The 12,234-nt window shown below is 41.9% G+C and overlaps 4 protein-coding genes across 4 annotated transcripts in view; 2 read left to right on the top strand and 2 right to left on the bottom strand.

The window, feature by feature from the left end:
- LOC134221994 (uncharacterized) overlaps window positions 1-12,234 on the bottom strand; it is a 130,594-nt gene that overhangs the window by 37,944 nt on the left and 80,416 nt on the right. The gene's annotated exons all lie outside the window — the stretch shown is intronic.
- The window catches only part of LOC134219341 (dynein regulatory complex protein 9-like), a 39,811-nt gene that overhangs the window by 21,573 nt on the left and 6,004 nt on the right, over window positions 1-12,234 (top strand). The window lies entirely within an intron of this gene.
- The window catches only part of LOC134228068 (uncharacterized), a 33,819-nt gene that overhangs the window by 18,055 nt on the left and 3,530 nt on the right, over window positions 1-12,234 (bottom strand). Inside the window, exons 4-5 of the mRNA XM_062709841.1 lie at window positions 1,391-1,780; window positions 396-1,328 (exon numbers count right to left, since the gene is read on the bottom strand). Coding sequence (XP_062565825.1) covers window positions 396-1,328; window positions 1,391-1,780 — 1,323 coding nt within the window. The remainder of the gene's footprint in view (window positions 1-395; window positions 1,329-1,390; window positions 1,781-12,234) is intronic.
- Window positions 2,107-10,489, top strand: LOC134228071 (uncharacterized). The gene is made up of 4 exons (XM_062709845.1): window positions 2,107-2,747; window positions 9,234-9,776; window positions 9,834-10,141; window positions 10,217-10,489. The coding sequence occupies exons 1-4, from the start codon at window positions 2,120-2,122 to the stop codon at window positions 10,487-10,489; spliced, it is 1,752 nt and encodes a 583-aa protein (XP_062565829.1). The 5' UTR covers window positions 2,107-2,119.

The raw sequence follows: 12,234 nt of genomic DNA, 5'->3' as shown, positions 1-12,234 counted from the left end.
CAAACATGGTTGAAAATGTATGCTGGAACTTACATACATACTTGTATATTTGCATTGAGTTTTATATATATGAAAATAGGGGTCTCCAGTAGCCTTGCGAGCAAAGGCGTAGGATTGCCAATCCGGAGATGGCGAGTTCGATTCTCGGTCCGGTCTAGGATGTTTTCGGGTTGGAAACTTTCTCGACACCCTGGGCATAGTGTATCCATTGTACTTGCCACACAATATACATACTCATGCAATGGCAGGCATAGAAAAGCTTTCAATTAATAACTGAGGAAATGCTAATAGAATACTAAGTTGAAAGGCTAGGCCAAGTTCCACTTGGAATGTAGAGCCATTGAAGAAGAAGAAGAGAAGATATATGAAAATAGATAGATAGATATGATACGAACCTCTCGCAACTTTTTCCTAAATTCTTCATAACGTGGTTGCAGCACAACTGATGACGTATTTCGGGTCCATATTTGCAACTGTTCTTCAAGCGAGCGACTGTGGTGGAATCACCATCAGTTACTACTGTAGTGAATTTCAATCCTTTATGCCTAAGAACCTCAAAACCATCGATAATAATGGCCGGCTCCATCCCTCCGGAAGCACCTTTATAATTTCGGTAGCACTTGTGTTCTCGTATAGGCTGGTTGTTCTTCACCCTGGTCATATTGATGTTGCAAGCAATGCATCGCTTGTTTTTACATCCGACATAACACACTTTTTTAGTACGTGTTGCAATAATAGCAGCGCATCCAGACGCAGAATTGTATCGATGGCCGTTGCTGCGCTGTCCCCACGAGCCATCTAAAGCTGCGCATGATTTAACATACTTTTCAGTTGGAGGGGTTGTTCCTTTTTGTGCCATTTCTTCCAATACAGCTGCTTTTTCTGCTTCGACGGCCCGGTCTAAGGACTCATCCAAAGCAACTTGAAGAACGCTGTCCATAGCAATTTCATCTTTGGCGAATGCATCACGCGACATGAACGGCATGTTTAGGAAGGAAAAGAGCTCTTTTGCTTGAGTGTAGGTACCTCCACTGCACAAAATGGCCCAGCTCATGTTACGCCGAAGGCGGTTCTTCGAGGTAGGCTGTTCAGATGACCCTTTCACCATTTCACCACACACGTTGCATTCCAAATATATAGAAGAGACCATAGATTTGAAATTTTCTTGGAATGGGCACAAAACTCCCACACATGTCTGTGAATGAGTGGCCTGAGCCAATGTGATCCATTTGATGAAATAATCGATGTCAACTACCCGACGACCGTGTATCCGTTTTTCGTGTGGTATTGTCACCTTCGAATATGCATCAGCATCAATAGCTTGGTACCTGTTAATACGTATAATGACTATAGAAAACTTTTATTTGCCGTTTTATTTTTATTAAAACACCTTTTTCTAAAAACACGCTTGGACGCCTTTCGCAGCCCTTTTATTCCAGGCCGTAATGTGACATCGCCGGTTTTGTGGATGAATCTGTGAGTTGCCTTGATGCGTTGAAGTTTATTGAAAATATTCTTCATTGCTTCAGCTTCAATCGACGTCTCGTCAGTTGAACTTGATTTCGTAACATTTTTACCAATAGCCGGATCCACAGTGGTCCACTTCATGCACGCCGTGCAGTAGCAATCTTGATCTACGTCACACATTGTCCCTGCTGGTATACCAGGGATTTCAAATATCATCGTGCTCGTCCTAGAGAGAGTAATGGCTCGGGACGACATGCATTGAGTGCGGTACTGGTTTTGGTGCGGCGACATATTTTCCGAAGTTTGTGCTGATCAGTGTCGTACATCTTCGAAGCGATAAAATGAAAATGAATTTCCACGGTGTTCATCACACATCAGTCGACGATGCTTTCGTGCAGTCAATTCATTCTATAAAAATGATTCCAATATGAACTACTTCTTGTCAAAGGTGAATACTTCAGACGTCATTCAAGAATTCATTTTCTTTGTTACGCTTTCAATTGAATCGAAATTCAATTTCAAACGACAGCGGAAACGAGACAAGAGTAGGTTCATCGAAGCTAGGTTTAATTTCAATCAAACGAATCGAGTATTCTTCAAGTGAACAAGTGTTTCCTCCAGATCGCGGTGTGGCTTAATTCTTGTTCAAAAAATGGAATCTTCGGCGGGGCCATCTTCGAGTTCTTCGGTACCTGCTGTGGCACCGAAAGGTGAGAAACGGCGCAGTGGAGGAACTACACTAGCCGAAAAATCCTTGAAATTCATATTAATTGACGGGGAGAAAGCCATATGCAACATCGATTCCGGTAGTGCATGCACGTATATTCAACGTAAACTCGACATTAATAACTTTGTGCGGCACTTTCGGACTCGTCATTCCGAAAAAGCTGATGCTGAGGGTATGGCTAAAGAAGGAGATCCGGCCGTTAGGAAACCGCGGCTTATTGCAAAGCGTCCGGTAGCTATTGATAAGCGCCTACTAGTGGAAGTGGCAATTAAGCTAGTTTCTTTCCATAACCTCCCAGTATCATGTTTTGAGTGGGAAGGTATGCGTCAGCTGTTTGAGCCTCTTTTGACTGCTGTAGGCATGTCAATGGATACACGCATCATAAAGGGGCATGTAACAACGGCTGCAGGACTTATCAAAAACCTAATTGCTGAAGAAATGAGAGGAATGTTGGTATCGCTAAAAATTGATTCTGCATCTCGTTTCAATCGACATGTTCTTGCCGTATTGGCTCGATATGCAACTGATGGAGTGATTGTATCTCGAACGCTGGGTTAGTATGTCAAAAACTGTCTATCTATTTTATCTTCTTCTTCTTCTTTTTCTATATCTATTTATTTTTATGTTCGTATGTACATATGTATGTTGCTAATTATTCCCGAAGCGCTTAAGCAACTTTTACCAGTACAGATATTTCTTATGTTAAGTGGACAAATATTTATTGTGGGTGAAAGAGTCACAGGGAAAAGAGGATAGGGGGGTAGGGGGAGAGATATTGTTTAGAAGACGAACGATTCCTTGTAACTTTTAATCTCCTGAATCGTAAGTTAACGCATGAGATTTGGAATAAACAGAAAAAGGAAATATGTTGGAAGAAGACAGTGGGCTGAATAAAAATTTAAAAAAATAAGGCAAAGAAGGAGATAAGTGAAGGAAAAAGGAACAAGTAAAACAAATTAAGGAAAAAAGATGAAGTAAAAAGGCCAAGGGCAAATGGAAGAAGAAAGAAAAAACCCTGATTTATTCACCTTGCGGTGTTGGTATCTTGCGTCATTTCTATAGGAAACAATGGAACAGGATTCCCCGTCGAATGAAACTTGTTGCGTTAGGGATAAATGGCTAAAAATTGAATATTTTTTGCGCAGTATAGTATAGCCTTCACGTATTTAGTATAGGAGAAAAGCAAAAAGGAAAGATTAAAAGATTGAGCAAAAAAGAAGATGAAAGAAGGAAGAAAAAAGCAGAAAGAAGGAAGAACAAGAAGAAATGGAGCAATACAATGAAAAAAACGAAGAAAAAAAGAATCATAAAAAAGCAGAAAGGAGATAGAAGGTAGTAGACAAAAGAAGAAGAAAAAGGAAGATGGAAGATGAAAGAAAGGAATGAAGAAGAAGGAAGGAAAATAAAGAAGAAAGGAAAATGTAACAAAGAAAGCATATGTAATGATCAGCTCGGAATTGCATTTTTCAGACATATAATGCCAAACGGCATTCGGTCTAACACCAAAGTCAAACTTGGTACAGCCCTCATTTTAGGAATTTCAAAATATGTTTTCTGATAGAAATTTTAAATTTTCTGTAGAAGTTCTGCAGAAAGAATTTTATGTAAAGAAAAATCAAAATAATCGCCTGTACAAATAACAGGTTTTTTCGACGAGTGGAAAATTTAGTGGGAAATCTTTATTTATATTATAATTATTATTATATTTTATTTTATATTATAACTATTTTTTATATTATAATTAAGGTAAAAATTTTACCCTTAAATTTTGGATAATTCTCGTGTAAATTAAAGAGAATTTCCAACCGAAAATCAAGGGAATTTCATGTGGAACAAAAAGATAGTTTTAAAATAAGAAAAACTTCCGTGAAAATTCTGAAGAAAGAATTTTCTGTTAAGAATCAGAATAAACAGAGAAGAAATACAGCAATATTGCCAGTGGAATTTCAACAAATTTCTCGAAACTTCATTTGTTTTTTTTTTTCGAGCGAGCGGAAAGTAGTGAGGTTAGTATCATGCCAAAACGCCGCCGTCAGTATCATGCCGATAATAATTGAATAACTACATACGACGAACATATTCTAAATATTCTCATTTCTGAAATATGATATGATTTTCCGATATTCGATATTTCCATTCCAATATATCGTCGATATCGTTACTTTGATTCGATTATTATATCGGATCATACATCGATATTTTGAAGTATCGGAACGTCCCCAGGTCTGATCGAATGGTTTCTGAATATCGATCTATCTTTCAATCAATCTGTTTATCGATGTGTGTTGGAAGCTTCAGCAAGGGACATTTTAATTACATAATTTTCTTTTCCATCACGCGAAAGAAAGAAAGTTCCTCCAGGAGTTTCTCCGGAAGTTTCTCCAGGAATTGCCCCAGAAGCTCCTCTGGAAGTTCCTCCAGAAATTTCTCTGGAAGTTGCTTCAGAAATTCTTCTGGAAGTTCCTCCAGGAATTCCTTTGAAAGTTCTTCCAGGAATTCCTCCAGAAATTCCTCCAGGAGTTCCTAGGGAAGTTCCTCCAGGAATTGCTACGGAAATTCGTCTAGGAATTCCGCCGGAAGTTCCTCCAGGAATTCCTCAGAAAATTCTTCCAGGAACTCATCCGGAAGCTCCTTCAGGAACTTCTCCGGAGGTTTCTCCAGGAATTTTCCCAAAAGTTTCTGCAGGAATTATCCAAAAGTATTTCTGCAGGAATTCTCCCTAGAGTTCCTCCAGGTATTCCTCCAGGAATTCCTCTGGAAGTTCCTCCAGGAATTCCTCCGGAAGTTCCTCCAGGAATTCCTCCGGAAGTTCCTCCAGGAATTCCTCCGGAAGTTCCTCCAGGAATTCCTCCGGAAGTTCCTCCAGGAATTCCTCCGGAAGTTCCTCCAGGAATTCCTCCGGAAGTTCCTCCAGTAATTCCTCCGAAAGTTCCTCCAGGAATTCCTCCGGAAGTTCCTCCAGGAATTCCTCCGAAGTTCCTCCAGGAATTCCTCCGGAAGTTCCTCCAGGAATTCCTCCGGAAGTTCCTCCAGGAATTCCTCCGAAGTTCCTCCAGGAATTCCTCCGAAGTTCCTCCAGGAATTCCTCCGGAAGTTCCTCCAGGAATTCCTCCGGAAGTTCCTCCAGGGATTCCTCCGGAAGTTCCTCCAGGAATTCCTCCGGAAGTTCCTCCAGGAGTTCCTCCGGAAGTTCCTCCAGGAATTCCTCCGGAAGTTCCTCCAGGAATTCCACCGGAAGTTCCTCCAGGAATTCCACCGGAAGTTCCTCCAGGAATTCCTCCGGAAGTTCCTCCAGGAATTCCTCCGGAAGTTCCTCCAGGAATTCCTCCGGAAGTTCCTCCAGGAATTCCTCCGGAAGTTCCTCCAGGAATTCCTCCGGAAGTTCCTCCAGGAATTCTTCCGGAAGTTCCTCCGGAAGTTCCTCCAGGAATTCTTCGGGAAGTTCCTCCAGGAATTCCTCTGGAAGTTCCTCCAGGAATTCCTCCGGAAGTTCCTTCAGGAATTCCTCCGGAAGTTCCTTCAGGAATTCCTCCGGAAGTTCCTCCAGGAATTCCTCCAGGAATTCCTCCGGAAGTTCCTCCAGGAATTCCTCCGGAAGTTCCTCCAGGAATTCCTCCGGAAGTTCCTCCAGGAATTCCTCCGGAAGTTCCTCCAGGAATTCCTCCGGAAGTTCCTCCAGGAATTCCTCCGGAAGTTCCTCCAGGAATTCCTCCGGAAGTTCCTCCAGGAATTCCTCTGGAAGTTCCTCCAGGAATTCCTCCGGAAGTTCCTCCAGGAATTCCTCCGAAAGTTCCTCCAGGAATTCCTCTGGAAGTTCCTCCAGGAATTCCTCCGGAAGTTCCTCCAGGAATTCCTCCGGAAGTTCCTCCAGGAATTCCTCCGAAAGTTCCTCCAGGAATTCCTCCGGAAGTTCCTCCAGGAATTCCTCCGGAAGTTCCTCCAGGAATTCCTCCGGAAGTTCCTCCAGGAATTCCTCCGGAAGTTCCTCCAGGAATTCCTCCGGAAGTTCCTCCAGGAATTCCTCCGGAAGTTCCTCCAGGAATTCCAGAAGTTCCTCCAGGAATTCCTCCGAAAGTTCCTCCAGGAATTTCTCCGGAAGTTCCTCCAGGAATTCCTCCGGAAGTTCCTCCAGGAATTCCTCCGAAGTTCCTCCAGGAATTCCTCCGGAAGTTCCTCCAGGAATTCCTCCGGAAGTTCCTCCAGGAATTCCTCCGGAAGTTCCTCCAAGAATTCCTCCGGAAGTTCCTCCAGGAATTCCTCCGGAAGTTCCTCCAGGAATTCCTCCGGAAGTTCCTCCAGGAATTCCTCCGGAAGTTCCTCCAGGAATTCCTCCGGAAGTTCCTCCAGGAATTCCTCCGGAAGTTCCTCCAGGAATTCCTCCGAGAGTTCCTCCAGGAATTCCTCCGGAAGTTCCTCCAGGAATTCCTCCGCAAGTTCCTCCAGAAATTCCTCCAGGAGTTCCTCCGGGAATTCCTCCGTTTATCCAGGAATTCCTCCGGAAGTTCCTCCAGGGATTCCTCCGGAAGTTCCTCCAGGAATTCCTCCGGAAGTTCCTCCAGGAGTTCCTCCGGAAGTTCCTCCAGGAATTCCTCCGGAAGTTCCTCCAGGAATTCCACCGGAAGTTCCTCCAGGAATTCCTCCGGAAGTTCCTCCAGGAATTCCTCCGGAAGTTCCTCCAGGAATTCCTCCGGAAGTTCCTCCAGGAATTCCTCCGGAAGTTCCTCCAGGAATTCATCCGAAGTTCCTCCAGGAATTCTTCCGGAAGTTCCGCCAGGAGTTCCTTCAGGAATTCTTCCGGAAGTTCCTTCAATAATTCCTCCGGAAGTTCCTTCAGCAATTCCTCCAGAAATTCTTTCAGCAATTCCTCCGGAAGTTCCTTCAGCAATTCCTCCGGAAGTTCCACCAGGAATTACTCAGGAAGTTCCTCCAGGAATTCTTCCGGAAGTTCCTCCAGAAGTTCCTCCAGGAATTCCTCCGGAAGTTCCTCCAGGAATTCCTCCGGAAGTTCCTCCAGGAATTCCTCCGGAAGTTCCTCCAGGAATTCCTCCGGAAGTTCCTCCAGGAATTCCTCCGGAAGTTCCTCCAGGAATTCCTCTGGAAGTTCCTCCAGGAATTCCTCCGGAAGTTCCTCCAGGAATTCCTCCGAAAGTTCCTCCAGGAATTCCTCTGGAAGTTCCTCCAGGAATTCCTCCGGAAGTTCCTCCAGGAATTCCTCCGGAAGTTCCTCCAGGAATTCCTCCGGAAGTTCCTCCAGGAATTCCTCCGGAAGTTCCTCCAGGAATTCCTCCGGAAGTTCCTCCAGGAATTCCTCCGGAAGTTCCTCCAGGAATTCCTCCGGAAGTTCCTCCAGGAATTCCTCCGGAAGTTCCTCCAGGAATTCCTCCGGAAGTTCCTCCAGGAATTCCTCCGGAAGCCCCTCCAGGCATTCCTCCGGAAGTCCCTCCAGGAATTCCTCCGGAAGTTCCTCCAGGAATTCCTCCGGAAGTTCCTACAGGAATTCCTCGGGAAGTTCCGCGAGGAATTCCCCTGGAAGTTCCTCCAGGAATTCCTCTGGAAGTTCCTCAAGGCATTCCTCCGAAGGTTCCTCCAGGAATTATCTGGAAGTTCCCCCAGGAATTCCTCCGGAAGTTCCTCCAAGAATTCCTCCGGAAGTTCCTCCAGGAATTCCTGCGAAGTTCCTCCAGGAATTCCTCCGGAAGTTCCTCCAGGAATTCCTCCGGAAGTTCCTCCAGGAATTCCTCCGGAAGTTCCTCCAGGAATCCCTCCGGAAGTTCCTCCAGGAATTCCTCCGAAGTTCCTCCAGGAATTCCTCGGAAGTTCCTCCAGGAATTCCTCCAGAAGTTCCTCCAGGAATTCCTCCGGAAGTTCCTCCAGGAATTCCTCCGGAAGTTCCTCCAGGAATCTCTCTGGAAGTTCCTCCAGGAATCCCTCTGGAAGTTCGTCCGGAAGTTCCTCCAGGAATTCTTCCGGAATTTCCTCTAGAAGTTCCTCCAAGAATTACTCCGAAAACTCCTCCAGTAAGTCCTCTAAGAATTTCTCTGGGATTTCCTTCAGGAATTCGTCCGAAAGTTCCTCCAAGAATTCTTCCAGAACCTCCTCCAGGAGTTCTTCCAGGAATTCCTCCGGAAGTGCCTATATAAATGCTTCATGATGTTTGCTTTGCTAAATAATTATTCATAGAATTTCTCTCTGGAGTTACTCTAAAAAACTCTTCCAAGAACACTTCATAAATTACTTCGCTAACTCTATAGAAATTAATGCGAGGACTCTAAAGATAATTCTTCTTAATTCCGAAATTCACATGGAATTTCACTAAATCCACCTCCTGGAATTTTATCCGGAAAATTGTCCAGGAATTCTTGAAAAGCTCCTTATGAAAATTAAATTGCGAAATCTAGGTCTAGAAAATGTTACTCGACCTGCTCTGGGAATTCTTCAAGAAATTTCTTCCAAAGATTATCCCGGAAAGTCGTTTACAAATAAATTATTCTGGAAATAAGTTCTCTGGAAATTTGTTTAGGAATTTTTCCGAAAAAAATTCCAAGAACTCCTTCACAAATTCCTCTAGGATTCTCCCCGGAAATCTTCACGGAACTTCTTCAGATTTCGCCCAGAAAACCTTACAGGATGTTTCCGAAAAATTCCTTTCTCCTGAGAAATATCATATGGAAAATTATCCGAAAATTCTCTCGCTGTTTCTCTAGCAATTCAAGAATTATCTAAAAAAAACCTACTAGAATATCCGCGATAATTTCCTTTAACAACTCAGAAATATCTCCAAATCGTCAACGGCGGCGCACATGTCTAGTTTTGTAACAGTATACTGTACACAGTATACAGTATACAGGTACATATACAAGGTATACTATAAAGCGTGACAGAGAGAGCGTCTAGAAATCTCAAAAAGTTTTGGACGTCATACTTGAATCGCCCCAAAGCTGGGTACATTGGTACATAAGTACCCCTCCCCTTTCTATCACTATCTTTTTTCCAACTTTACGCATTCACCCCGTCACACTATAATGTCAATTCTATTTAGGTGTACTCGAAGTGAAAGAAAGACAAACCGCGAGTTTCTTGAAATCTCAGATAATGGCAGTCATACAGAGCTACGGACTGTCCATTGATCAAATATTCTCCGTTACATGTGATAACGGAGCTAACATGCTGGGTGCCGTACGTCAATTGAAAAAGGAGTTGGAATTCTCCTACCTCACCGATGATGCTTCGGACGAAGAAGACAGCCTAACAGATGTAGAGTTCGTAGAAGGACAAGAATCGTTGACAACTGCTTTAAGCGATAAACTGCAAGAGAGTCTTAACTTGGTTCGTTGTGCAGTTCATACATTGCAATTGGCTATCCTTGATGTAGTTAGTAAATCGAATGACGATGTAAAAAAATTGACATTGGTTGCAAAGAAATGCCGCTCGGTGAAATATGATAAATTATTTGAGCTACATGGTGCTCGTTACCCTCCAATTTGGGGGCAGACACGTTGGGGAGGCATCTACGAAATGATCAGCAAGTTCCTTGAACAACGACCATTCTTCGAGAAGCTGGCAGAACAGTCTCAGGAACTAGGTAACATTGTTTTAATATTTTTATTCTGTTCGACCCCGCAATGATTGTAATTTTCAGACTTGACCGACAGCTGGCAGTTCGCAGAAAACTATGAACAAGCATTTAAACCATTGTTTTTGTTGACGAAGGACATGCAAGCAGAGCACGTTTCGCTATCCGACTTTTATCTCCAATGGCTCATTGCCACCAGAAAGGTTGAAATGACCAAACCTAATCCATTCGCATCCGAGCTAGTAGCTAGTATGAGTAAACGCCTGAGCAATTTGAAGCAATCAAGAGCGTTCAAAATGGCACTCTATCTCGATCCACGCCTGCACTACGCGGGTTCTTTATTGTTCAATAATGAAGAGAAAGCGGAGATACAGGTAGTTCCTTTGCTTGTTTTCTCATTTTCACTCTCACAGTTAAAATTACACATGTATATATTGTAAAATTTTTAGGGTTACATCATCGAAACATTAAATCGAATTCAAGAGCTCCGAAATACTGATGCCAAAGCTCCCCAGAACATGCCTGCATCTATTTACACCGATGAGGCAGATGAGTTCATAACCCAGCTATTTGGCACATCGACGATTGAATCAACTGGAAATGATGGAGGGTTCCTTCAGCAACTCAAGGCTGTAGAGGTTGAGCCGCGGCGAAGCGTTAGTTTCGATGTATGGAAGTTTTGGGTCGATCGGCGGCCAACCCACCCCTACTCAGTGCTGTAGCCTCCGTTGTACTGGCTACACCGTCAAAACAGGTATCGGTTGAGCGGGGTTTCAGCGCCTTGGGTCTGATACTAACAAATTCACGTTCAACCCTTGGAGAAGATACGCTCCAAAACTTTATGATGGTAAAACTTAACAGACAGCTGTTTAGCACCGTTTCTCCCAAGTTAGTAAACTCGACCGAAGAGGCCAACGGAAAATGTTAAACTCCTCAGTCTCACATTTTGTTGTTATTTCGAAGAAGCTTCATGCTCCAGCTTCTACATCGCATTTTAATGTATAAAACTTATTTTATTTTTCGGCAATAATGAATTTGCTGAATAGAATTAATTTGGAATTCCCTGATCATCCTGTTTTAATAAACATCCATCCATTTGTCGTGACTATGGCTAGAAATCTTAAAATCTAAAAATCCAAGAAATCTAAATTCTAAAAAAAAAATATTAAAAATCTAAAAAATCTAAAACTCTTAAAATCTTAAAATTTAAAAATTTAAAAATTTTAAGATCTAGAAATCTAAAATAATTAAAAAAATAAATACTAAAAACACTAAAAATCTTAAAAAAATAAATATAAAAAATTAAATATCCAAAAATCTTTAAATTATAAAATCTTTAAATATAAAAATCTATGAATATTAAAATCTGGTGTACCATTCCATATACATCGTCTTGAAACAAAAGCATTAAATTGATCAAAAAGTAAGTGTAAGAGATCAAAATGAACCGTAGTCAATAAAATCATCATTACTTTCGATAAAATTGATGAATCGACGAAAAAGTGGAGCAAGTGACAAGACTTTCAACATGCACTATCATTTTAATAAAATTCTGCTATGAAAATAATGTCCCACATAAGCATCATGTTTTAAATACACTGTCCTATACTTCTCTATATTTATCGTTTCATTTTTGTTCAAAAGAAATTCACGTGATGCTACAGAATTGTCAGGTTAACCCGCGTAGTCGTAACAATCCTGCATTTATTGTTACGAACACTTTTGCATTGCTAATTAAAAATTCCGCTTGTAGTTATCAATACACTGGATTCTGTTTTTACACGATTTACATTTTCTCAATTTGCCACTCATCCTGAATGTTTAACGCACATAAAATATCATGTGATTTTTCTTTGATTTATTCTGAATTTTTTGAAACATGTTTCGAAGAGTTTGGTGATAAATTGAAGTCACACGATCGAAAATACGAGCGTAAAAAGATCGTGTAAAAACAAAATCCTGTGTATGTGCTTCGCAGTAATACCGCAGCCACCAACAATGAGTCTATATTGTAGAGATTGTAGATCTACAGTAATCATAGATTTCCCGTGAGTATTCCTATCTTTGATAGAAGCACCACACAATACATAAGATTTAATATGCAACCTCCACAGGAACTGACGATAACTTCGGAAAGTTCTACAGCTAAAGTGGGAATCAAACTCATACTCTACATAGCACAGTTCGTTTGAATGCCTGTCGATACTATCTATACGGCTTAGTTCATAGTAAGCCGACAATGATTCTCTGCAATATTCCATAATTTGATTTCAGTGGTAGAACATTTACTCATGAAGGAAGTATGTACTGCTATTATAGCGCCGTTGTTGTGTATTTATTTTACGAATTGATTAACATAATCGATTGACAAATTGGCTTAAACACTTCATAAATACAAAAAAAAACTCCGCATGGGGAGTATACTGCAGCATAGTGGATAAATTTAATCACAGAGTTAAGGTGTCCC

The sequence above is a fragment of the Armigeres subalbatus genome, chromosome 3, assembly GCF_024139115.2.
Source record: "Armigeres subalbatus isolate Guangzhou_Male chromosome 3, GZ_Asu_2, whole genome shotgun sequence".
Classification (NCBI taxonomy): domain Eukaryota; kingdom Metazoa; phylum Arthropoda; class Insecta; order Diptera; family Culicidae; genus Armigeres; species Armigeres subalbatus.
This window is presented reverse-complemented; position numbering and strand designations above follow the sequence as displayed.